Source organism: Bison bison, unplaced genomic scaffold, assembly GCF_000754665.1.
Source record: "Bison bison bison isolate TAMUID 2011002044 unplaced genomic scaffold, Bison_UMD1.0 scf7180017864516, whole genome shotgun sequence".
Taxonomy (NCBI): domain Eukaryota; kingdom Metazoa; phylum Chordata; class Mammalia; order Artiodactyla; family Bovidae; genus Bison; species Bison bison.
The window spans coordinates 7894101-7920613 of NW_011495069.1; the positions used below are offsets into that span (position 1 = coordinate 7894101).

Consider the following 26513-nt stretch of genomic DNA (forward strand, 5'->3'; position numbering starts at 1 on the left):
GGTGCCCGCGGGGCCCTCGGGGCCGCTCCCGGGGTCCACGGGCCGCCTCTGTCTCCCCGCCCCTCAGTCCCCTCTGGCCCGGGAGTCGCCGGCCCGGGCTGGGAGGCGCGTGGACCATATGCCCCGGTGACGGGGAAGGCTGACAAAGTTGGGAGCAGACAGGGGCTCCCCCGCGGTCCCTCGGCTGACCGGGCAGGTGGTCACGTTGCCCCCTCTCGCCTTTTACTTCTCTTACGGGATCTCAAACTTGACACCGACTGCTGAAGCTCATACCCACCCCCCAAATCATGCGCTGTGGCCCCGCTCCAGACTCAGGCGAGATGACCCTTTTCTCAGCCGCATTATTTTGACAATTCTAAGCAGATAGTTTTCTTCGAACCCGTTAAAAGGGATTTTTTTCTCCAAACTCACGGTTTTTTTGTTTGTTTGTTTTGTTTTTAATCCTCCCCAAAGCAAAGCCGTGTCCCTTTAAATAGAAATTGAATTCAATACCGAGGGATAGGACAACAGGTTCACGGGGCAACTAAGTGACCATCCCAGCTTCCCTCAGCAGCGTTTGTGTTCGACTGTTATTTTCTGGTTCTCACTGTGTTAATTCTAAATGGTACTTGCTTTGATAAAGAAATGATTTTAGAGGAGAAGTGGTTAGTTTACAAAGGAGAATTCTCAGGATGTGCATATAAGCTAAATTGAGTCCTGGCGGTGTTTTACAGTTTAACTCTTTTAGCTGTGGAACTTAGAGAAATATGTGAGGTAACTGATGACACCCAAGTTGCCTGAGCATAGCTGGACACCTTGCTTATGCTACTGTTTACACATTTAGAAAGATTGCTTTTCACAAGCAGCTGACTGATGTAAACATTGGATGTTTTCTTTATTTCAAGCTTAAAAGCAGGTAAGAAGTCAGTTAAAGTAAGAAGTTGTTGGATATATTCTTATGTAAGGAGCCACAGATCATAGAAGGAGTTCATACATTCAACAAATACCTGCACTATGGACCAGCCCCTGTTCTGGCTAGTAAGAGTATAGCAGTAAGTCAAGCAGGCCAAAAATCCATGCGGAGTCAATCAAACCTGACCAATTAAGCAAAAGCTGTAAAAGCGAAAAAAACATTTTTCCTGCAAATTTAATGGATGAGGGAAAGTTCTCTTCAAGTTACACACACTATAATTTTTGAATAAGGGAAGGGTTTTCCCCCTGCCTATTGAAAATGATTTGAACAATTTAATATTAATGGTGACACAATAGAGAAAGCATATTAAACAGAGTTGGTAAACCAAGGACAACCCTGCTGTTTGAATGGCTAACGTAAATGCACCTGTTTATAGTCAGAAGATTGAGAATCCCATATTGTTTCCATGTTTTCTGTTGTATTTCAGCTTCTTTTGTATTTGAACATACATGGGCAGTTTAGTATATGCTCCATAGTTACCACTTAGTGTGCATCAGTGTGAAGATGTGAATTTATTGTCTAATGAAGTTCTGTTATTTTACTAATGAACTTTTGAAATTTGAATTTTCTTACCCTAAAGGTTAATAGTAAATACTCTATACAACTGTTCAGAGTTTCATCTGTAAGATTGTGAAAAACCAATAGTGTTTCAGCTCTCAAATCTGTTTAAGCTTCTCTTTGATACTCTTTAAGTCAAATGTTAATAAAAGACCTACATATATTTCTGTCTTTTCTCTTAGAGCACCATATATCAAGTGAGTGGTTCAATTTACTTATCTGTTTCTTAGTTTATATTATTATATTATGGAATATTATGATCTGAAGAACAAGATCATAGTGTTAAGGTTTTTTGCAGTTTTGTTTTCAAAGGAGATTTAGAAAATTTCCAGTTATTTCTGAAGCAGACAGAATGAGTGAACTAGTTATGAGTTGTGGTGTTTGAGGATTTGTGAGTATCAGATTTCTGTTCATCATCGCATTTACGTCTACACTAAATTGTTTGTAACACCATCTATTGCCCATTTTGTTTCTCAACGTCTGGCCAATTTTGGTCTCATTAAATAGAGAGCTTTGTTTTTTCCTGAGGCTCTGTTGACAGTTCTGATAACCACTATCTACTGTTTCACAGCGTAACCTTTCATGGACTTAATATTTGCATGTTCTCAGTCTGCACAGCTCTGAGCTTGGGCTAACAAGGAGGGAGCTGTGGTGAAGAGAGCACTGGACTGAGAGTGTCAGGAGACCTAGGTTCAGACTTGAGTGTCCCAGCTCTGCCGTTTGGGACAGACAAGGCAGCCACAGCTTTGAGCCTTAGTTCTCTCACCTGTCAATTGAGTTTTGAGGACTAAAAGGAGATAATGTCCAGTTTGTGAAATTCTGTATGAATTCTAGCATCTTAATACAAAATTATTTATTTAGCATGTTGTTGTTATCACAGTTTACCATATTTGGTTTATTTTTTAAAGGAGTCAGGAAAGACCATAAAATTTGTTACAACTATCAACAAAAGTTGAGTAGTCAAAACAAGGGATCAGTTGCTGCTTGGTCTTGCTGAGGAAAAAAAATCCCTGTTGCTGAGATGCTTTTAATCATGGGCTGCAATCCAGCAACTGTGACGGAGGTGATTATCAAATGATACCATTATTATCAGTATGGCTGTGGTAGAATTCTGTTTCAGGGCAAGGTAGATGGAAAATGAATTTTTAACATTATGTTAATGTTACCTGCATTTATGTATATACCCATCATTTGAAAACTGAAATGTATTAGAAATATGTTATTTCAGTCAAGTTAATAATCAAAAATAAGAGAAAGGAAATAGGAATGGTGATCATTTTCTTTTACATCATTATGGGCTAAAACTTCAGTGCCATTTTGAAAAAATCTGAGCCCGCACAGAACCTGACAGAGAATAGGAATTCAGTGCTTAATGTTGAGCAAGTGAATTAGTAAATAAATCCATATAAGCCAATCTGTTCCACTCATTTAAGAACCGTCATTGTTTAAGTAATTATGGAGGATGCAGGATAAGATATGATTTCTTGTCTTCAAGGAGTTTACAGTCTAGGAGACCATAATAATTCCCTCTTAAATTTGTATAGTGATTTTGAGGTTCCAGAGAACTTTGAGTTCTGTCCAAGTAGAAATATTTTAGTTGAATTAAATTTTCGCTTGCTGGTTTACCTGATGCATTAACAGACTTACTTTGCCCTGTGCTATTTTACGATGAAGTAGGCAGTCACCACTAAGTGAGGAAATACATATACTCAAATGAAATTGATGTGAAAGTACTTTGGAAATTATGAAAAAAGTTTTTAATAAGAGAAAGTAAAATGAAAAAGTCTACTTAACTATAATATTTCAGAAGCCCTTGGCTTTTAGGGCAGTGACTCTCTCCCTGTATCTGCCTTCACACATGCACCAGACACTCCCCAAAGTAATATCTAATTACTCCATGCAGTGATTCTTCAGGTGCGATGGGGTTGGAGTGCTATGTAGTTTTTAAAAGCCTTAAGGGAATTCTGTGTGGTTCCACACCTTTCATCTTGCCGGGTTCCCCACCCCCTCTGAGAATTACTGACTTTATAATAGGAAGATGAGAAGACAAGCTTTGGTGAGTAGGAGACAGAGGCAGAAACATTTATGTTTAAAGTCTCCGCAGTTAAAATCATTGCTTACCCAAGTAAGTATAATAAGAATTTTAAGTAAGGCATGTGTGTGTTTTAAGCTTCCGTAAATTATTTTATATCTCAAACTGGTAGTTGAAGGAAGCACCCCTTCACTTTTGGATTTATGGATACTTCCTGTCATGGTGTGCTGAGTTCTGCTTGTAATATGTTGCCTGCAGGTTAAGCAGTGTAATACTGTACCTGACTTTTACATTTTAGGACTGGGGACTTCCCTAATATGTACCATAACTTTTCCCATCTTTATTTCAGAGGAGAATTTTCTGGCCTTTGACTTTCTGTAAATGGTCAAAGTTTACATATTTCTCAGCTTCCTAATTTCCTTTTTCAGACCCTTGTCTGAATAATCTCATCTCCAGAGATTTCACTTCACTGCTTTTCCTACCATCTTAATGATGTTTCCTAAGCCTGGTTTTAGACTTCTTTGGGCCATGCTTATTAAAGCCACTCCAGGCTGGCCTGACCCTTGGCTGCCTTAATTGTACATGTGTTCTGCAACTGAAACCCCAGATACCAGTGTTGCAACCTCACAGCCTAAAAGCATTTTGATCATCTTGTAAACCTTAACTTCAGTGGTGCTGGACTTGACAGAAAAGTGATAAACGCAGTATTGTTTTAGAGGGATATTGGGAAAAGGGGTAAATACAATGGAAAATTTAGGAATTGAAATGTTTTCACTAACCTTTCTAGTGAGGTGTTTAGCTTAACTCTTATATTTGTAGTTTCTGTGAAATACATTTAAACAAATCTTCCACACTGGAATTCTGTACTTTATTTTTGCTAGTAGTGTACTACCTTAAAAAAATAAAGTACTTTCCTCCAGCTTTCATTTATGATTCTTCTTGTCTGAGTGTTCTTGACAGTTTAGTTTCATTAGATGTTTTGAAAATTACTTTAAGTTGCTGCTATCAGTTGAGGTGGGGAAGGGAGTGAACATGATCTATTTCAGTATTTCAGATTATTTGCTTAAAAGCATCCTGTTTTATTAATGATACTTTCCTTTTTCTTCATATTAGTTTCTCATGGCTTTTCTTGAACCTCACTGATTTGGAGATTGATTTTAATAGTTATCTCAATAGCTTATTATTTTCACTTTCTTGTTATATACCTATATACTGTGGACCCAATCCATGTTCTGTAAGCACTTCTATTTCCAGAGTCTTTTTCTTTGGCCATTTCTCCCAGGTTTCCCAGATACTAACCCTTTGGGGTTTTATGTGGCTATATGTGTGTTTTGTTCTGTCATTTTCTAGGCTACCATCCAGATGATAGACTTAAGGGGCTATAACAAGATAGAACATATATCTTGTGGAGTCTGGAGGATCAGATAGAAATTTTATAAACTTAGTTGAAACCTCAAAGTGAAATACTATAATTTGGGTTACTTTTCTTGATGAAATTTAGTGTGCCCTTCAAATATAGCTATTACTTTATTCTCTAGGCTTCCCAGATTTGGGTGTAATTATTTTACTTGGATCATTTTCAAGAAATAGGTCCAGAAGAAAAAATAAATTTCTTCTCAACAAGCTGCATATGTAGAATGGTACGTACCAACAGGAGAAACACATACCCTCTGCTGCCCTTTTTTTTCCCATCATGGATTTCTTCAAATACCTGAGGAGTAACTATTTCCTCAAGGTCTCTCACCTTCAGGAAATGCATTCTGGTAATGGAAACTTTTTTTTAAAAAGGTAATCAACTATTAGAGTATATTCTTTGAGGCTTTCTGTCTTTACTTTGACATTTAGTTTAGCTGACATCAAATTGGCCTCAGCTCATCAGCCTTCTTAAGGTGCCTGTCATCCCGACTTTGAAGCCCCTTCATAGCACTGGCTTTCCTTCCTTTGTATTTTTACCTCTGCCATCCTTAAGAGCCATGTGCTGACATTGACTCACAGGGTTATAACGTCAGAAGTCATTTATCCCTCACCCCATCCTCCTCTGTTGCCATTTCTGTTTTGGAGGTTTTGCATTTAGTGGCTTGAAATGGTGCGCCCAGTCCACTTTAGGTGTATCCATAGGAATCACTGATTCATTAAGGCTGTTGGGATCTGCTTCCTACCCAGAGCAGGGGAGTTGGCTGGAAGTAATCACACTCTTGTTTAAAATTATATTATTACTTTGCTCATCTTCAAAACACTTTTAAAACCCAAATAAGCTACTCTGTACTAAAGTCAGTACTCTGCCTATCTCTTAGTGAGGTCCCTTGAGCTCTGGAGAGGATGGGGACCGTTTTCTTGGTCAAACAAAACCCCTATCTCAGATGATAGAAATACTAAGGTTGGAGTCTTCTAGATGTAATAAGTATTATTTTCTTATCTTTTTCTAGGCTTGACAAACTATACCTCGTGGTTCATTGTGTTTCTGGCTTTTTTAAAAAATGAGTCGTCTTTTTCTTTTTAAATTACATCTTTCTCTATTACAGTGACCATTCTGTGAGTATGACTATTATTGGAGAGCAGTCTTGAATTGTCCCATCTTTTGTGCCATGGCTATTTCTGTAAAGAGTCTTTGACTTTAGCATCTTTTTCTGCTTTTAAAACTTAATAGTGTTTACAAATTAAGTTTATTGATTCATAGTTTGTGAATTAAGGTACTGAGGATTTATTCTTTTGTAAAGTGTTTTAGCTTATTTTTTTAAAGCTTGGCTCTCCTGGAAAATTAAAGAATTATGTAACTTGAATATATACATACAGAGGGATATAAAGAAGGGCAATAATATTTATTGTGCATGTAAGAAGATGGGGAAGTCCAATGTGATAGTTAAGCATAAGGGCTTTAACATCATACGAACTTGGGTTCAAGTAATGTCCCTGACACTAGTTATGTGATTTAAAGCAGGCAAATGACTGCTTTAACCCTCAGTTTTCTCATCTGTAAAATGAGGATAGTAAATAATATTGTCCACTTAGGATTGTTATAAGGATAATTGACCTAAGTCATGTAAAATACTTAACATAGTATCTGACACAGGCATGGTTGCTTGAAAAGTTGATTTCTTTTATACTGTTGTTACTATAATTTTATTTTCATTCTGTTACTTAGTTCCAGGAAAGATACTAGTTTCACAGATGAGAAAACTGAGATTGCAGGAGGTTTCAGTACTTGATAGAGGCCTCTATCTGTCTAACCCTGAAGTCTGTGCTCTCTTACTTATTGTGCTACTTCATCCTTTCTGGATGGTGTTTACATGCAGTAACATAGCAGAGTTTGGTCCTCTCAGACTCTACTACATGTAGAACAGGTGTCCTTATCTTCATGTTTCAGGTGAAGCAGCAGCTACCAGGAGGGTCCTGTGCAAGGACATTGATCTTTTTTCCTTCTCAAAATGAGAATCTCTTTTCTATTAAACAATCCAGTATGGGTGTGACAACAATGCAAAATGTGATCCTGGACTGAATCCTGACCTGGATCCTGGACTTGATCAATGGGTCTGTCTGTTGCTGTAAAGGACATTAGTGAGATAATTACTGAAATTAGAATAATGTCTATAGGTCAAGTAATAGTACTAAATCAGTGTTGATTTCCTGATTTTGATAATTGTGCTGTGGTTTATAAGAAAATATTCTTGTTTTTAAAAAAATAATTAAGGGGACATGTCTACAAATTATTTTCAGATGGTTCAGGGGAAAATGTACACATATATAGGGAGAGAGTGATGACAGAAACTTGATAAAATGTTTCATCATTTGTGAAATCTGAGTGGAAAGATATAAGGGAATTCTTTGTAGTATTTAGGCAACTTTTCTATAAATCTAAAACTTTCAAAATGAAGAGTTGAGAAAAATAACACATGCTTGTTAGAGAAACTAAAGCAGTATGACAATGTGTAAGTCTAGTGTAAAAAACCTTAGTTCTCCTGTTCTGGAATGAGCACTGTGATATAATTTATAAGTATGGTTTCTTCTTCGATCCATATAGATAAACAAGTGTTTCTTAATAGAAATAGAGTTCTGTCTTATATACAAGTTTCTTGGTTTTCCTCCACAGTTAATCCTACCCATTTTTTTATACGTGGAAATTTATCTATCTTTGAGTAGCAACACAACAGTGCATGTAGAACTCACTCTGTTTTCTCTGGTCTCCCTGCTTCCACTCCTGTGCTCTTTCAGCAGTGCCCTGCAGCCTGTTCTGTGTTCCTCAGGTTTCTTTTCTATTGAATGGCAATAACAGCCCTGCTTATGTGATAGTTGTAGGGATAAAAATGAGATAATTTTAATATGAAAGCTTTTGGAAGAGTTACACAGTGAAAGTGGAAGTTGCTCAGTCGTGTCCGACTCTGCGACCCCATGGACTATACAGTCCATGAAATTCTCTAGGCCAAAATACCAGAGTGGGTAGCCTTTCCCTTCTCTAGGGGATCTTCCCAACCCAGGGACTGAACCCAGGTCTCCCGCACTGCAGATGGATTCTTTACCAGCTGAGCCACCAGAGAAGCCTAAGAATACTGGAGTGGGTGGCCTATCCCTTCTCCAGCAAATCTTCCCAACCCAGGAATCAGACCAGGGTCCCCTGCATTGTAGGCAGATTCTTTTTCAACTGAGCATAAGGGCAATGTAAATGTTAAGTGTGATTAGGTAGATGATCTTTACTGTTGAAGATATGAAGCATAATACTTGATTCACTTATGAAATAAATCTCTGATGTTTATGCAATGTTAGCCCAGGTTTTAGGGCCTCTGGCTTGTCTTCTTTCTCCTAATGTCTTCACCCATTTTCATCCCAAACCCTTAGCGTCCACACTATTGAAAGTGTTTTTGAAGCAGAAATTCTAAAACTTTAAACTTTCCAGTTGTGTTAGGTTAGAGTACCTGGCATTAAAGAAGGGAATAGCAGAGGATGAGATGGTTGGATAGCATCACCGACTCAATGGACATGATTTTGAACAAACTCTGAGAGATAGTGGAGTATGGTGGAGCCTGGCGTGTTACCAGGGGGTGGCAAGGAGTCGGACACAACTTGGTGACTGAACTACAACAAACCTGTCTTTGATATCTTGAGTCATAAAGTACTTTAGAAAAATGCTATACAAACAATTCTTGAAAGCTTTTTTCAGTGATTTACATTCTAGAGTTTTTTCTTTTTAAATTGGATGTATTTCATCCTGTTAAGATTTGTCATTCCAGTCTGTGTGTGTGTGTGTGTGTGTGTGATTGACTTCAGCTTGGTTTTCTTTGCAGCCTGCAGGAGGCCCAGAATAGAAAAGAAAAATACAGAACAGCTTAGGTCTTCTCAGGCTGCTCTCCTTTTTTGGATTTAATACAAGTATTGGTTGCAGAACATAGCAGTGATTCTAGTCTTGAGGCTCATGCACGACTTTCTGTAGACCACCATTCCTCAAATATTTTCTCTCAGGACTTCTTTACACTCTTAAAAGTGATTGAGAGTCCAAAGAGCTTTTGTTTATATGGGTTATATCTAAAATTTTTGCTGGATTAGAAATTAAGACAAGAATTTTGAAATACTAGTTCATATAAAAATAGTGATGATAAATCCATGAGAAGAGTGTTATGCTTTTACATTTTTACAGATTTATTTAATATTAGGCTTAATAGAAGATAACTTTGAGGGCCCTCACAGTAGTCAGAACCAGTGTCAGGTAGGCTAAATGGAGTGATGATCTGGCATCCAGAGCAAAGCTGATAAGATGCCTCTTTTCCTTGCGGAAAAACTGGTGAGAACAGATTCGGAGCAGGCGCGTGGTCATCCTTCAGGAAGAAGCTGTGTTTGTCATCTTCATTGTTGTTGCTGGGTTCAGACCCCTTCCGAGTCACCTGTGCATCATCTCTCCCTCTCCCTTTATTGTAAGTGTGTGCTTTGATAAAAGCCCTACTCTTGGTCCTAAACACTCTTATGCACGGCAGGTCATTCATTCAAATATTTGTTAAGTTTCTCTGGTGTGCAAGGTTCTGTGCTGGGCATTGAGAATAAAGCAGGGAACAAAATGGGCCTCCATTGTTCTCATGGACTTTGCATTTAAAGAGTCATACAAAATGTTATTTAACTATAATATGATTCTTATCGTACAGGAAACTCTGAGCGTATAATGGGGTACTAGTCTTTACTGTTGGGTCAAGGAGGCCTTTTTTGAATAAATATTCATGCTGCATGCTGAAGGATGAGTAGTAGTGGAAATGTTTCATTTAGTTTAAGTTGTATTTCTTTAAGGATCTTATCTGTGACTGAGAAAGAAATGTAGAAAAATTGACCCTGAACAGTTTGAATGTTCCCAGTTGAGGGATGGACAGCTAACAGTTTGGAGATAAGTACTGATTATCTGAGTAGATTGTTGTCTTCTTTCTGAGACATTGTGGAATTCAGTGGAAGTTCTTTGGCTATGAGACGTTTATACAGAAGCTAGTACTCTTCTCAAATTTTAATGTATGCACACTAGAGTTTAAAGAGTCTGGGCATCTGATTAAAACATAAGCTTAGACTGAATAAGGGGTGGGCCCAGAAGTACTGCTTTTCTGAAAAGCTCATACTTGATGCTGATGCTGCTGGTTCACGGACCACACTTTAGCAAGACTACAATTACATATAATAAGACTTTTAGCAGGATACTAGCTGAACAAGAGGCTGGGCAAATATTCTAGAGGTAATGTCCAATAGGAAGAAGTATTTGGTAACAGTAGAAGACAAAGCAGTTTGGTTCAAGAAGTATCATGCTGCATAGTGAAAGGCAAAAGGGATTCACTGTTGCTATTACAGAGAGGACAGGAAAGCTTGGCATTGCAGTAGATGATTACTAGCACAACCAGAGGGGCTTCCCTGGTGGCTCAGATGGTAAAGACTCTGCCTGCAGTGCAGGAGATCTGAGTTCCATCCCTGGGTTGGGAAGATCCCCTGGAGAAGGGAACAGCTACCCACCCCTGTATTCTGGCCTGGAGAATTCCATGAACAGAAGAGCCTGGTGGGCCACAGTCCATGGGGTCACAAAGAGTTGGACATGACTGAGTGACTTTCACTTCACTTTTCACTTTTAGCCCAGCCAGAGAAATATTTCACAGACTCATTTCTGTGGTGAGGACCAAGTGAACTAAATGGCCATTAGTCTGCCTAGGGAAAAGGTCAGGTACTGAGGATTTATGGCCACCCTATGGTAATTAATTGTGTGACTTCAGAAAATGATCTAAGTGACAAGCTGCAAGAGATTCTAGAGAGAAAGTGCACTTTTAGTTGGGAAAAAAAAAAGAATGTTCAGTACTACCTCTCATTAATCATACGGGATTAATCCATAGATGGACTATTTCTAAATAGATTCAATTTTAAAAAATGGTTGTAAGTGGCAAGGGGAGAAAAACGAATCTTATGGTTAATATCTACTGTGAAAAGGTCACCAATAGTAAACCTAATATTTGCATATCTCTTCTGTATTTCACTGGCACCTAGAGTAGAAGTTATCAGACTATCAAAAGATATTATTGGTCTGCCCTTATTTCAGGATATTATTATGGAAAATATCTTTTTGTTGCAATTATGCTTTAAATTTTTGTTCAAGATAGTTTACAGTAATTAGTAAATTTGTTTGGATTGGAGAATTAAGGTAACAAGTTAGCCATAAGTCATATTATGAACTATTAAATCATGAAAAAATATGATTAAGTATAGCATATTTTTTCATGATTTAATAGAAATATTTTGGAATGTTATAATAATGGTTTAAAACTCTAAAATTTTCTCCCCCATAGAATGTCATCTCTTAGTCAGATTTTCTACACTGATGAGCAGTAGTTTTAAATTTCTTTTAACTTTTGTACCTGTACCTGTAGAAGGTTAATAGGCATAAATTACTGATATAGAAGGCTCAGTGAATACTGAATCAGGCAACTATCTTGAATATTCTAAAACTCTATTAGATTGAAGTGAATCTATAAAGTTTGAAACTACTCCTAGAGTAAAATCAACTGTTAAGATTGCCTCTTGATTTTAGAGGTAGGCCCACCTAGAAGGGGGAGCCTGAGGAAAGCTGAAGGTATAGCACATGTTTGTGAAAGATCAAGTTTCCTTTAATGTGTATACTTCTAAATGTGACTCCATAAGATACGAGTGTCAGGGAACATCAGAGTTACGAAAGCAGTTATTTGAAAAGAAATGAAATAGATCAAAAGGAACCCCTTTGAGTTACAGAATTGAAAATGAGTAGTCACTACAACAAAGATAATCATTTTCTAATGCCTTATAGGTTTAAATGATTAAGTTATTAAAAAGTATTCAACAGGTTGCCATTCTTAAGATTTGTTGTTGTTTAGTTGCTAAGTCATGTCTGACTCTTTGTAACCCTGTGGACTATATGGCCTGCCAGGTTCTTCTGTCCATGGAATTTTCCAGGCAAGAATACTGGAGTGGTAGCCATTTACTTCTCCATGATGCTGTCTAAACAGTGAAATGGAATGTTGCCAGCAAGACTAGGCTCCTGCCATGCTTGGGAGCATTTGGGGCAGAGAGTAGTTGGTAGAACTCTTACCTTCTCCACTTGGGGAGTAGTGACAACTAGCCTAAGGAAGTGCCCACCATGTCTTATTCAGCTACAAGGAAAAAGCCACTTAGTTTTAAAGCCAAACTTGGAAATCTAGTTTCAGACTAAATCTGTGCTCCTGAATGCCTGCATGACTCAGTTATTCCTTCTAACAAACTATCCCTTGCTCTTCACTGGATCAGCAGTGGGTTTAATGAATGAGAATGAGAGCTCTGTTCTCATCTGGCTAACGTAACTCCAGTGAAATGAAAGTAAAAGTTGGACTTGAGATTCAAACCTGTGTTCTAGTTTGCCTTGGGTTCCTTGATTCTACAGCAAACCTCTTCATCAGAACTTACTGTCATGCCTAAAGAAGTTCTACCAAGAATCAGTATTAGAAATTGACTCTAGTTGCAAATTATGTATCCTCATGATACTATAACCCAGGGGTCGAACCCACGTCTCCCAGATTGCAGGCAGACTCTTTCCTGTCTTAGCCACCAGGGAACCCCACTATATAACATTAAGGGTCATTTGTGTCTGTTTCTGACATTCTTTACCTGTGTGGCTTTACAGGGCATGGAAAGAATCCTCTATGCTGGATCCTGCTTTATTGATTTTACCCCCAAGAATATAAGTCTTTTTGTACCTTATTTTAATATATTTTAAAATTGTTTATTAGAAGTCTTGATTTATTGTTCATGGTGTATATTCAAACAGCTGATTTAATCACAGCAGTATTGAAATGTTTCTGTTGCAGAACACCATGCAAAGCTATAGCCCAAGTCAAACTGAATTTAGGCATTTCCGACCTGAATATCTTGGAAAATCTTTTTTTTAAATACCTATATTTAACCTGCTCTAGAACTGACCAGACTAAAGACCTTAGACTTAAAGACCTTAGAGATTTATTAATAGGCATAGTTTGAAAGCTTCATTATCTTTAATACAACTAATGAATTCGAAGAATGGGATTTTAGATTATATGAAAAGTGTTTTTTTTTTAATCCAGGCCCTTACTTTGCTTTGCGATTCTACAGTGGTTAGATAGGTGTTCTGACTGGCTTATCAAAGTGTGTTCCTACTTCACAAAAGTCCAGAGGGAAGTGGGACACATCAGTATCTCACCTAGGGCAGTGCTGGGATCCTTCATGGTTTTTCCTTTAGTGTACATTTTGATACCCTCATGGCCTTTAGAAGTGATTGGCATCTGCTTCCTAAGTTAATGTCTGTCTGTTTGGGGAAGTTATTTGGTTTTTGTTCGGTTAATGCAGATAGAGAGAGGCAAGAGGAGAAAGAGGGGGGAAAATACAGAATTCTTCAAGCGTGTAGGGATGCGCATCAAGAATTTCAAAGACTTCAAACAGATGCAGAGGGGTGGGGAAACAGCAAATTTGAAGCTGCTCAACCATGACATTTCTTCTAATGACGAACAGCTTGAAAGCTGTAATTTTGAGAGTGTTGCAGTATTTTGAAGTCAGACACTTAGCACATTTTAAAATAGTTGTGAAATTTAAATGGGCTTTTTCCATCTTAAATGGAATTAAGCATTTTGGGTCATCATCTTATTTTGATAGTTGTGGGTCTCAGAATGAACACCAGAGCTTTTAAAATTTACATGGGCCAGGGCAGCATCTCTTTTTGTCTTTTATCTCCATTGTTTTCATAGTATAGGAAGATATTTTTTCTCTTTTAAATAAAGTAGTGCATTTTCATTTTCTAGTTCTTCACCAATGACCTTGAATTCTTTATTTTTATATTTTGCAGTACATTTTTATACCTGAAGTTCCTGGTGGTGTGGGCACTTGTCCTCCTGGCAGATTTTGTCCTGGAATTCAGATTTGAGTACCTATGGCCATTTTGGCTTTTCATCAGAAGCGTTTATGATTCCTTCAGATACCAGGGACTGGTATGTTTATTAATACATGTTTTTCAAGTATAAAGGATTTAATTACCCTTCTAAGAAAGTCTTCAATAACTGCTAGTGAAACTGTTTAAAGTAGATTTTATGAGCAACACTTAGGTGACTGTATTGAGCTAATAGGGTCTGTGGGCTGAAACTGCCCTTTCAGGCCACTTTGTCTAAATCCACTGATCAGATCATTACACTCCCTCCTCCTCGTCCATTCCAGTGAAAAGAAGGGGAGGGAGGGAGGCTTTCAGGAGGGAGAGGCAGAGTAGCAGGGGAAGCAGTAATCACCTGCCCAGCTCTACTCTGAAGTACCTCTGAAGCCTCTGGCTTAGGGATTGGGTTAGAGTTAGAACAGTGGTTCTCAAACTTTTTGTGCTCAAGACACTTTACACTCTTAACAGCTATTGAAGACTCCAGAAGGCTTTTATTTGTGTGGGTTACATTTATCCATATTTACTATATTAGAAATTAAGCCTAGGAAAAATTTTGATTCTTATTTAATTTAAAAATTTAAAATTTTATTTAAAATAAAATTTAAAATGAAAATTTAATACTTAAATTACTTAAAATAGCTGTAATAAACCCATTACATGTTAATACACATTAAAACTTAAAATGAAAGCCTAACTGTGGTGTTGGAGAAGACTCTTGAGAGTCCCTTGACCTGCAAGGAGATCCATCCAGTCCATTCTGAAGGAGATCAGCCCTGGGATTTCTTTGGAGGGGATGATGCTAAAGCTGAAACTCCAGTACTTTGGCCACCTCATGTGAAGAGTTGACTCATTGGAAAAGACTCTGATGCTGCGAGGGATTGGGGCCAGGAGGAGAAGGGGACGGCAGAGGATGAGATGGCTGGATGGCATCACTGACTCGATGAACATGAGTCTGAGTAAACTCCAGGAGTTGGTGATGGACAGGGAGGCCTGGCATGCTTCAATTCATGGGGTCACAAAGAGTCGGACACGACTGAGCGACTGAACTGAACTGAACTGAACTGTATTTTCCAAAACAAAAAAGAAATTAAAAGATTGACTACATTTTTGAAAACCTCTCTAATGTCTGGCTTAATAGAAGACAGCTGATTTTCATATCCACTTCTAAACTCAGTTATTACCAATATCATGTATCATGTAATCAATGATTTTAGTCAATGAATATCAATGTCATGTATTCTAGAAGATACCACCATACTCCTGAGTAAATGAGTGTTAAAGAGATAATGCCTTAGTATTATTATGAAATTATTTTACTTGGAAGACTTCTGAAAGGATCTCAGAAATCCCCAGGGATCCCCAGACCATGTTTTGAGAACTGCTGGATTAGAGCAAGGGCACAGGCCTGGACTTGCTCCCTTGATTGACCTGTAGTTGTGTTGTGTTCCAGAGTCACATCTTAAACCTGTAACTCTTCTACCCAGGCCTGGTACTCTGGTCAGAGGAGATCCATGCCTTGAAAAGATGGTTTCGGGCTGTGTCCTGTTAACAGTAGATAATGATGCATCCAGAGGAAGCTGCACTGTTGGACATCCGTGCTCTTCTTAACCACGGTTGTGTTTCATCTGTGCTCCAACAGCCTGTCCTTTAAGAATGAGGCTATTTAGTAATGTTTTGTGAGGAAAGAGGAGAATTTTCTGTGTTAAATTCTGTTTCTTTTAGGTAACCCACCTGTGGAGTCTAAATAAACTCATTGTGAATCAACCTCAATTTGTTCTGGTCCAATTCTTCATGATTTGAGGCCATAAATGGGATTATTCTTCAATGCTGAATTAACCACATCTTTTTATATGAGTGGTTTTAAATATTTAAAATTTTCTATTGTAACTTGCTCTGTAGTTATTGCATAGCAGCTTCAGAGATTTTGTTCAACGTGGTTTTAATAATCTCTGTTTGAAATGAACAAGTTCTAATATGTGCTTTTTATTTTGTCTTTCCCTTTAGGCCTTCTCAGTATTTTTTGTTTGTGTAGCATTCACGTCAAATATAATATGTCTGCTATTTATACCCATTCAATGGCTTTTTTTTGCTGCTAGTACATACGTGTGGGTTCAATACGTATGGCACACAGGTAAGTCTTAATGGTTTCTTAGATGGATCGAAATCTTAGATTCAAACTTCTAAAATGTGATTTCCTTGAATAAATTATTTAGAATTGAGTTTAATGTGGACATTAAAGATCCCTTTTCATAATAGATTATAATATACCTTTAAAGTGTATTTCTTTTTTATTAAAAGTTTAAGCCTTAATGATTTGATATTTTGATTGTAGGCATTTCAATTACCAACTCTCATTATGAAGTATCCATATTTTTTTAAAAATTGAAGCAATTATTATTTAGGTAGACTTGAAGACAGCCATGTGCCAAACAAGAAAAATGTTCCTGCAGCTTCAGCATTGAAAGGAATGTCAGAAGTCATTTAGTTGAACCCTTACTTAGTATAAGAATCCCCACAGCATTGCTGGTACATGGTGTTTTAATCTCTGATTGAAAATCTACAGTGACAAGAAACTTACTAGTGTTGTTTTGGGGCAATTGGAATAGAAAATTCTTTCTCGTACTGAGCCAGAATTTTCCTTCTTACCCTTTTGACCCAGGATATCTTGACTGTCTTGGGGTGCACTGATCACTTCGAGTTGGTAAAGTGCTTTCTCCAGAAAAATATATGGGAATATAGGGAATACATTTTTTTTTCAGTTTCAGCAGGCTTACAGACCATCCCTCTAATCCAAACATTAGACCCTTGTGTTAGAGCCACACTGAATAGGTGTCCTGTTCCATCCATGTTAACATTTCTTTAGACTAAAACACACTGTCATATCCTCTTGTGTTCTTTTCTGTAGACAAAGCGTCTCTGATTCCATCAGCTTTTCCTTGTATGTTATTTTAAGCACTTTCACCATTTTGGTCTCCCTAGTTCTTAGTGGCTCTCTAAACCACAATGTACATTTCAGGTGTGTTCTGGCTTGAGTGGAACTACATAGTCACCTCCCTTCTTAGAGCTATTCTTATGCTATTACAAACTAAGATGAGATGAAATGTTTTAATAACTCCAGTCCACTACAAAGCCTGTGCATAGGACACATGGGGATGTGAGGACTGGCTCACAGACATGTGGGGATGTTGCACTTGTCTGCAAAAGCTGCATGAAACTTGATTCCTAGGCCCAGCTGTAACCTGTAGCATTTTGACCACTGAAAGAGCACCAACTAGTAAAAGCTCTCTGGAGCAGCATTCATCCTCTTCTCTAAATGCTAGAAGGATGATGTTGTCCCATGTTAGGAAACATGATTCAGCTGTATTTTTAAAGTATCTGCTGTGAGCATGGTTTTCTCCATCTTTAGCACTCCCTCATATCTGACTGAATTTATAAGCTAGCGTGCTTCTTCCTAGTCTGCTTTCCTCTAGTTAAAGTGATTTTTCTATATACCGGGTTTTACTTGTATTTTCTTGTCCTGGGCCTCAGTTTTGAGTGAGTTGCCATTTACACTTATTCTCTGTAGGTCTCAGCTTCTTTTCTGTCATATGAGGGTGGAGTGATCTAGATAATAATTAAGGGAACCTTCCAGCTCAAATAATCTGTGACTCTGATGAACTATAATGATTTTCTAAGTTGCTTTAATAGTGTCTTATTAGTTGAGAAAAAGCTACTCATGTAACTATTATTAGAACCTATTGGAATTCAGTGGGTGGCCCACAAGGCAGCAGTGAAGCTAATATAATAAATGATATTGGTCTCTCTTTAGCTCTAGGCTCAGAAATGCATGTTGGAATACCTAAGTTATGAAGCTCATTTTAATTCGGAGTGGTTAGCAAGCAAACAGAACAAACCCTGTGTTCTCATTAGGCCCAGTAAATATGAGTGCAGTTTTTATAGGTTGGGATTAATTTCTCTTTCGTTGTTAAAATTTAACATTTTAAAAAAGAATGTTAGGAATGGTTGATGAAACTATGTATTGCCACAAGAGCATGAAAATATTACGTCATTAATTTTTTCCTTGTTGTTAAGAGGGAGAAAACAGGATGTAAAACTGTATGTACAACATAACTATTAAACTAGTTCAGAAATATTTTCAGTGTGGTTTTATTTATTTAGATGTAGAAATATGAATAATTTGTCCAAATTTTTCTATTTTTCCTGTAATATGCTTATTTTGTTTATGATAACTTCAGAAATTAATAGAGAAATTAGATATTTACAGAATGTAAATTTTTTTAAATGTATTTTGAACTGAATTTGAAAATGGATAATTCTAAGGATTGACTTTTGTCTTCCTACCTTGCAAAAATACCCTTTTTTTGGTTTATTAAATCTATAAGAATGGTTGAAACCGTTAGCTGTTTTCACAGGACTTTGCTTGTCTTCTCATCTTATGGACTAGGTCTGTGGGGACTTGAATTCTCCTTAGAAGCAGATTCAGTATTGTGTCTGTGAATTTGGACACAGTTTATATAAACTCTGGGCCTCACTTTACTCTTCCATAAAATGAGGAAGTTGGACTAAGTGGAACTAATCTTTGGGACTAATTTTTCTGTAATTTTTCTTCTGTTTCATCCAATGCAAAGAGTCTTAGAAAAAAGCCATCTAGTTCTTCAGGTCACTGAGTTTTCCCTCCATTTGTCTCTTCTGTAACTGGCTTGCTGTATACACTTTCAAAGGGGATCTTTCCAGAGTTACAGATCTCATGTCTTTTGTTCCATCTTCATAAAATACCCACTACTAGTCGTGTCCTGACACAGGTGGACCCAGCCTATGGACTTTGATTCTAAAACCCAGTGAGAATTATCTGATTATTTGAGTCTTGTTTATTCTATTGCAAATTGCTTTTTCCTCTGTTGAAAATTGTTTTTAATTACAAAAGGAATATGAGCCTGTAGTTAAGAAAAAAGCTTTTTTGAATAATACTTGAATGTCAGAAACATTTCTTAGTGCTGTAATTCATTCTGTGGTAATACAGGTCTTCATCCTTTTGAAAAGCTGCATCATATTTCATTATATAGATTTATTATAATTCAGCAGTTCCTATTGATAGGCATTTAAGTTAATTCTAAATTCTAGTTTTTGCTATTGCAAATAATACATTGAACATTCTTATACATTTATCCCAGGGCTCTTTTATATGTCTATAGAGTAGATTCCTGGAATTGGAATTTCTGGGTCAAAGGTATAAGTATTTTTCATTATACTGCCAAATTGGCTTATAAGAAAGTTACCCCAATTTATATTCTTGCTAAGAATGAGAGGGAAGCCGTTCACACATCTTCCCTGTACTGTTACCCATCTTTAAAATTTTGGCTTTATCTGATAGGTTAAAATAATCGAGTCTTATTTAAAAATTTTTATCCCCCTAATCAGTAAGGAAGTTGACATGTTTTCACATGTTTTTTAACTGTCTGTAACTGAGTTACTGAGTGCACACACACACACTTTTTTTTCTTTTATAACTTCCAATTTTTTTTCTTCAGTTGCCTTTTTTATTGATTTGTAGGAGGTCTTTGTATGCTAGGGCTATGATTTCTTTGTTTTACATATGTTGTAAATATTTTCTGCCAGAATTCTAGTTTTTATTTTTGTCTATGATTCCATAGCATGTTTTGTCATATGAAAGCTTTCAATTTGGATCAAATTGCGTTTTAATTAGTTTCAAAGTCTTAAATGAAAGTTACTGTAGTTGAACCAGTCTCCCAAACAACCCATCTGTTATATTAGTTAATGTTTCATTGATGCTTGTCTCTCTGCTGCTTTCCCACAGAAAGGGGAGTGTGTTTGCCCACAGTATCCCTCTGGATACTCTTTGTTTATATTGAAGCAGCAATTAGATTTAAAGATCTCAAAAATTTTCATGTAGACCTTTGTCGCCCATTTGCTGCTCACTGGTGAGTATTATGTATATTCTTAATCTGTAATCCAGTTCAGTGTTTTCAATGTAGAATGGTAAATTTAATTGTAAATTTTTTCTTAGAGATACTATATGAATTCAGAAGACAACGTAACATGGTGTGGTAAAGAACATGAGCCCTCTAAGCAGGGAGATGAGTGTTTGAATCCCAGCTGTGGCCCTAACAGCTTTGTGCTTTGGACTTGTCACTCTCTCTCAGCCTTAGTTCTCTTACCTGTGTATTGGGAAGCTGTCTCATGGGGTGTCATGGGAAAGATGAAATGAGGTGATATATGTGAAGTGTTTAATTAGGTCCATGTACATAGGTGTCTGATACTTGTTATCTGTTTTTATTGTAATCAGATAATGATTCCAAAAAGCCTTGATGAAATATATGACTATTTCATGGAGCTTAAATGATTTTAAAATTTCCTTTGCATGTTTACAAAAGCAAGTTAATGTTATTAATAATTTTTAAGGACTATTATTTTTAACCTTAAACCATGAAACATTTTTTTTAAATAATCTTGATTTTTGTTTATATCTATTGTAGAAATCACCACTTAATGTACGTATCTTTTAAATATACCAATTTTTGCTAATATTTATGGCAGAAACCAAAACAAATAGGAATCAACAACCAAAAAATAGTTACCAATATGTTTAAAATCTTCACAAAAAAGTGAATTAAATAGACTTGGTCAATACGCTTGTCACTATAAATTTGTGGTGTGATCACATTTAGACTAATTATAATTGATAAATTATGTTTTAATGTTAATGAGACTTCCCTGGTGGCCGTAAAGAATCCTCTTGCAATGCAGGAGATGCAGGAGACGCAGGTGCGATCCCTGGTTCGATCCCTGGGTTGGGAAAAGCCCCTGGAGAAGAAAATAACAACCCACTCCAGTATTCTTGCTTAGGAAATCCCATGGACAGAGGAGCCTGGCAGGCTACATAGTCTGTGGGGTCTCAAGAGAGTCAGACATGACTTAGCAACTAAATAACAGCATTAATGAAGCTTAAGAAAAGTTTTGACAATGTTTTCAGAGGCTTTGAAACAATATTAGACTGATGGCTTGAATGAAAATATTTCAACTTTTTGTCCCAGAGATTAGAGTTGTAAGTACAGCTGGTTTAATTTGTTGGTGCAAACCAAACGTTGGCTCTGAAAATATCAGATACTTGGTTAAACGATTCTTAATTTATGTTTGATAGAGTGTTTATGAACTAATTTTCCAGGAATAGCTAGTGACAGACATTTCTCAGGCAGCAAGAAGATGAGTCACCTGAATTTGACCCTGCCTTCTAGTATTGAAAACCAAATGATGTGTTTAACGCTTGCAATGTTTACTTATGATCACTCATAAAATCTCTACCTTTTTAGTTCTTAAAAACATACAGATCCCTAAGTCCTAACCATGCATGAGGCAGGTTCCATGTTAATCAAAGACTTTAGCCACTGTATCCAGCTGTCCCTGTGGTAACTTCTTGAGTGTATTTGAAGATTGCCAGGGCCTAATGGGCAGCTTCTTATGGTCCAACGGTCCTGCTGTTCCACAGGGGTTTGTTCTGCGTGCTAGCTGCCTGATTTCCACAACAGACATATTTACATGTGTTTACTGAATGCTCAGCTATTATCATTATCTATAATGATGAATCAGTCATAGGGTCCTTATGTGCTGGATGCATGTGTTGCTTGTTTTCTTAACTTACATTTACTGGCAGAATTGTCTTCTTTCTAGTATTGGATACCCTGTGGTGACTTTGGGCTTTGGCTTCAAAAGTTATGTAAGCTACAAAATGCGGTTGAGGAAGCAAAAAGAAGTGCAAAAAGAGAACGAATTTTACATGCAGCTTCTTCAACAAGCCCTCCCTCCAGAGCAACAGATGCTACAGAAGCAAGAAAAAGAGGCCGAGGAAGGTAGGTCTTTACTCTAAAGCTGTTGGCTCAGTAGGTTAGTTATTAGTTTGTTTGTCAGTAGTATTTTTTCAGAAAAGTTGCTAGGGCTTTGGGAAGTTACCATGGCTTTTAGTGTTTTCTGGTGTTCCTTTTTAGGACTGTTGCTTTACTTCGTCATGAAATATAGAATATGTATGATGTTTTCTGCCTAGTGTCTTAAGACCATGTGCTTTTAAATATGTTTATTTTTAAAATTTATTTCATTTCCTTTTACAGTTTATTTTCTATTTTAATATTTATTTGTTATGAAGATTTTAAAATATTTATTCTCAGTGACAATAGTATATGTAACTATGTGCATTTGTAATTGTAGCAAGCCAAGTATAAGCCAGATAGAGATGTAAACACAGAATTGTTTTACAAATCAGAATTCTTCTGAATAGAGCAAACATGGCTAGGTCTTATTTTAAATGGTTTGTATAATGCAACATGGATCTTAGAATGACCTTTTTCTAATACAGCCTCTTTAATAAATATGTAACCAATTCAATAAGTGAACAGACAGCAGTACCAGTTTTCTTTGGTTTTTGTTTTTAGTTGATACATGACAAAATCTTGTTCTCTGGTGTGGTGCAAAATTATCTCTTCAAGTGCGCTTTGTCGAGTTTGAATATGTAGACCTATACAGAAAATTCATTGTAAAGTGGCCTAGTAAATGATAACAGACTTCTTATTACTTTAACGATAGAAGCAAGACAAAGGATAGGTGCCCTGTATGCTAACATCACACCTGTTTGTTTCATTTAATCTATCTTTTCAGTAAAGTTATTAACTTTGTTTAATCCAAGCATTTTTTAAATGTGACCTTTAAGATTATGATCTGCCTATGTCCTGTCACCCCAGTGATAGACAAGTTTGATTTGACTGATAAATGAGGTATGACTTAGTTGTAAAATCCTCATATTCTTTTCAAGGTCAGAACTTTAATGACGTGGTGTTTTGAAATGATGATGATTTTCTAAATGTGCAGCTTATCAAATTTATTTGGCTTTGCTTCTTGAAGTTAGCACAGTGTGGTGTGGTTCTTGCTTCTGAATCGGTTGGCAACTCAATGCAGTGCGCTTCTAAGTGTAGATGACACCGTTTGTTGAATCCATCCATTTTGGATTTTTACAACTAAATATTCCAGTGTGGGTTTTTTTTTTGCTTGTTGGTTTGTTTTTGGTATTGTAGCAGCCAAAGGATTACCTGATATGGATTCCTCAATCCTCATACACCACAACGGAGGTATCCCAGCCAACAAAAAACTCTCTACAACTTTGCCAGAGATAGAATACCGAGAAAAAGGGAAAGAAAAAGACAAAGATGCCAAAAAACACAACCTTGGAATAAATAACAACAATATTCTACAACCTGTAGACTCTAAAATACAAGAAATTGAGTATATGGAAAACCATATCAACAGTAAAAGATTAAATAATGATCTTGTGGGAAGTACAGAAAATCTCTTGAAAGAGGACTCCTGCACTGCTTCCTCAAAAAACTACAAAAATGCCAGTGGCGTGGTGAACTCCTCACCTCGAAGTCACAGCGCCACAAACGGGAGCATCCCTTCCTCATCTAGTAAAAACGAGAAGAAGCAGAAATGCACTAGCAAGAGCCCAAGTGCACACAAGGACTTAATGGAAAACTGTATTCCTAATAACCAGCTAAGCAAACCAGACGCACTGGTAAGGTAAGTGTGTGTGCTGTGTCCTTGCCTACACTTCCCACAAACTTGACTTGGGTCTTGAGAAGCGTATTTCTGAGTAGGCCTGTAGGCGTTGTTTGTGATCAGATTCTGTGACAGTTAACTCTGTGGTGTTGGACATTTAGTGTTTCTTTCCCACGGGTCTGTTGGTCACCCGCACCATCCAGAAGCACTGACTAAAGCTCTTTCCAGTGTGCTCAGTGTGAGGTGATAGTGGTTACTTCCCATATTTGACAAATTTACACATAACTTGATTCTGCTCGTGGTTTCGAGAGGCGTATCTTTAGTCTTTTTTTCAATTTGCATATCCAAAGATCGTGTGGCATAGACACGAAAAGAATTTTGTGGCCTGTTCATGCAAATCTTTGTCAGGTACAAAAAATAATCTTCTTTCTAAAAATTCCATAGGTCAATGCAGTTAATCCTTGAATAACACGTGTTTGAACTGCGTGTGGGACCACTTATACGTGTTTTTCATTAGTAAATGCGGCAGTACTACATAGCCCCTAGTTGGTTGAGTTTGTGGACGTGGAGGAACCATGGATATGGAGGGCCACCTATAAATTACACTGGGCTTAATCTGCATATTGTTCAAGGGTCAACTGTTCAGTGTTAGATTCAGATTTTAATTAGAAATGTTCCTTTTCCCATGTTTAAGTTAAAGATGAACATTGTTGTATTACCTTGATTGGCTCAGACTTAATTTTGCTGTGTTTTATATATTTTATAAAATACATATACATTCCTTTTACTTCATCAGTCAGTCAGTTCAGTTGCTCAGTTGTGTCCTACTCTTTGCGACCCCATGGACTGCAGCAAGCCAGGCTTTCCTGTCCATCACCAACTCCCGGAGCTTGCTCAAACTCATGTCCATCGAGTCGGTGATGCCATCCAACCACCTCATCCTCTGCCATCTCCTTCTCCTCCTGCCCTCAATCTTTCCCAGCATCAGGGTCTTTTCTAATAAGTCATTTTTTTGCATCAGGTGGCCAGAGTATTGAAGCTTCAGCATCAGTCCTTCCAATGAATATTCAGGACTGATTCCTTTAGTATTGACTGGTTTGATCCCCTTGCAGTCCAAGGGACTCTCAAGAGTCTTGTACTTCATATCTTTCAATTTGGAAACTGAGATCTGAACTGGAGCTTTTTTATTTTTTTTTCTCTCTTTATTATTTTTTAAAATTGGAGTGTAATTGATTTATAGTGTTGTGTTAGGTTCTGGTGTACAGCAAAGTGATTTAGTTATATATATATCTCTACATTCTTTTTCATATTCTTTTCCATTATGGTTTATTATAGGGTATTGAATATAGTCCTCTGTGCTATACAGTAAAACTTTGTTGTTTATCTATTTTATATGTAGTAGTTGGTGTCTGCTAATCCCAAACTCCTAATTTATCCCCTTACCCCCTTTCCTCTTTGATTACTGTAAGTTTGTTTTCTGTGTCTATGTGTCTTTTTCTATTTTGCAAATAAATTCATTTTACCATATTTTAGATTCCACATATAAATGAAATCATACGGTATTTGTCTTTCTCTGACTTCCTTCACTTAGTATAATAATCTCTATATCCATCCATATTATTGTAAATGGCATTATTTCATGGACCTTTCAAAAATACATAGCTCAAGAGGGCCGCTGTGACTCCCTCTCTCCACTAAGTTATCTCATGTTCCTGTTTGGCTTGTTTCAGAGCAGACAACTTATGAGGGAAAGTTTCTAGTATTATAAATTATATGAATTAGATTAATAATTTGTTTTAGTTCTCTGATTGACAGCTAGATAAAGGGAAGTACAGGTGGATTCTACTCCTTAAGGCTCTAGAGGTTTCATAACCCTTGGCCACTATTGGAAACATACCATGCTGCTGCTGTTACCAGGCTGACATTCACATGTGTTTTTTTTGACATTCTGCCCCATCGTGCCCTGCGGAGAAAACACTCAGCAGACAGCTGTCTTTCATTTGCTCAGGGGAAAAAGACCAATTAGTTGACCTTCTATATCAAAGTGAATATCTCACAAATTTATTATATGCTATAAATGAAACATCTGCCACCAGCTTTTTAACATCCTCTCTCCTGCACAATTTTAATAATAGCAGTCAGGTCAAAACAATTTTCCTCTGTTGGGTGTTACAGAGAGAGCAATCAAGGCTCAGTTCTGTGATACCATCTCACTTGGGCCCCACTTGTCATGTCGGTTATCTCTACTACCCCATCTGCCTTTAATAAAGAATTTCAAGGACTCAGATGGCCTGTTTTCTAGTCGTGGGTCCAGTGCTCCTGAGCCCGCGCCTGGGGGATATACCTCTCCCTGTGGTCACTGATGTGTATTCTGATGTGCCTTGATCTGAAGGGCTCCAGAGTATAACTTTGTTTTAGGGAATCAGTTCAGTTCAGTCGCTCAGTTGTGTCCGACTCTTTGCGACCCCATGAATCACAGCACACCAGGCCTCCCTGTCCATCACCAACTCCCGGAGCTCACTCAAACTCATGTTCATCAAGTCGGTGATGCCTTCCAGCCATCTTCTCCTCTGTCGTCCCCTTCTCCTCCTGCCCCCAATCCCTCCGAGCATACCTGCTGTCAAATACATAAATGTAAAATATTAAATAGTTTCATAAGCTTCCATGGGATTATTTTCAACTTTTCATGTAATAGTATAAAAAATAGATGATGTAAATATCCAACAGTAGGGGAGAAACTTAAATATTTATAGTCCATCTATTTGATGGATTTTTAATACATTAAAAATCATATTTTGAGACAGTTAATAATATAGGATAGTGCTTATAATATAATATTTCATGAAGAAAGTAGAGAGGAATCTTACTGAAAGCATTTTGTTTTTCTGATCTACACAGAGAAAGGATTTGACGGGAAAGGAGCCAAAACGATAATAGTAGTTATTTCTCCTTGATAGTATTGGGTCTTTTAGTTTTTATTTCATCTTTCATGCATTTTCAAGTTTTTCTGTGAT

The 26513-nt window shown here is 37.2% G+C and overlaps 1 protein-coding gene across 1 annotated transcript in view; it reads left to right on the top strand.

The window, feature by feature from the left end:
• TMEM57 (transmembrane protein 57) overlaps positions 1–26513 on the top strand; it is a 68765-nt gene that overhangs the window by 3361 nt on the left and 38891 nt on the right. Inside the window, exons 5-9 of the mRNA XM_010830247.1 lie at positions 13864–14005; positions 15946–16072; positions 19757–19880; positions 21628–21806; positions 23019–23520. Of these exons, the coding sequence (XP_010828549.1) occupies positions 13864–14005; positions 15946–16072; positions 19757–19880; positions 21628–21806; positions 23019–23520 (1074 nt within the window). The remainder of the gene's footprint in view (positions 1–13863; positions 14006–15945; positions 16073–19756; positions 19881–21627; positions 21807–23018; positions 23521–26513) is intronic.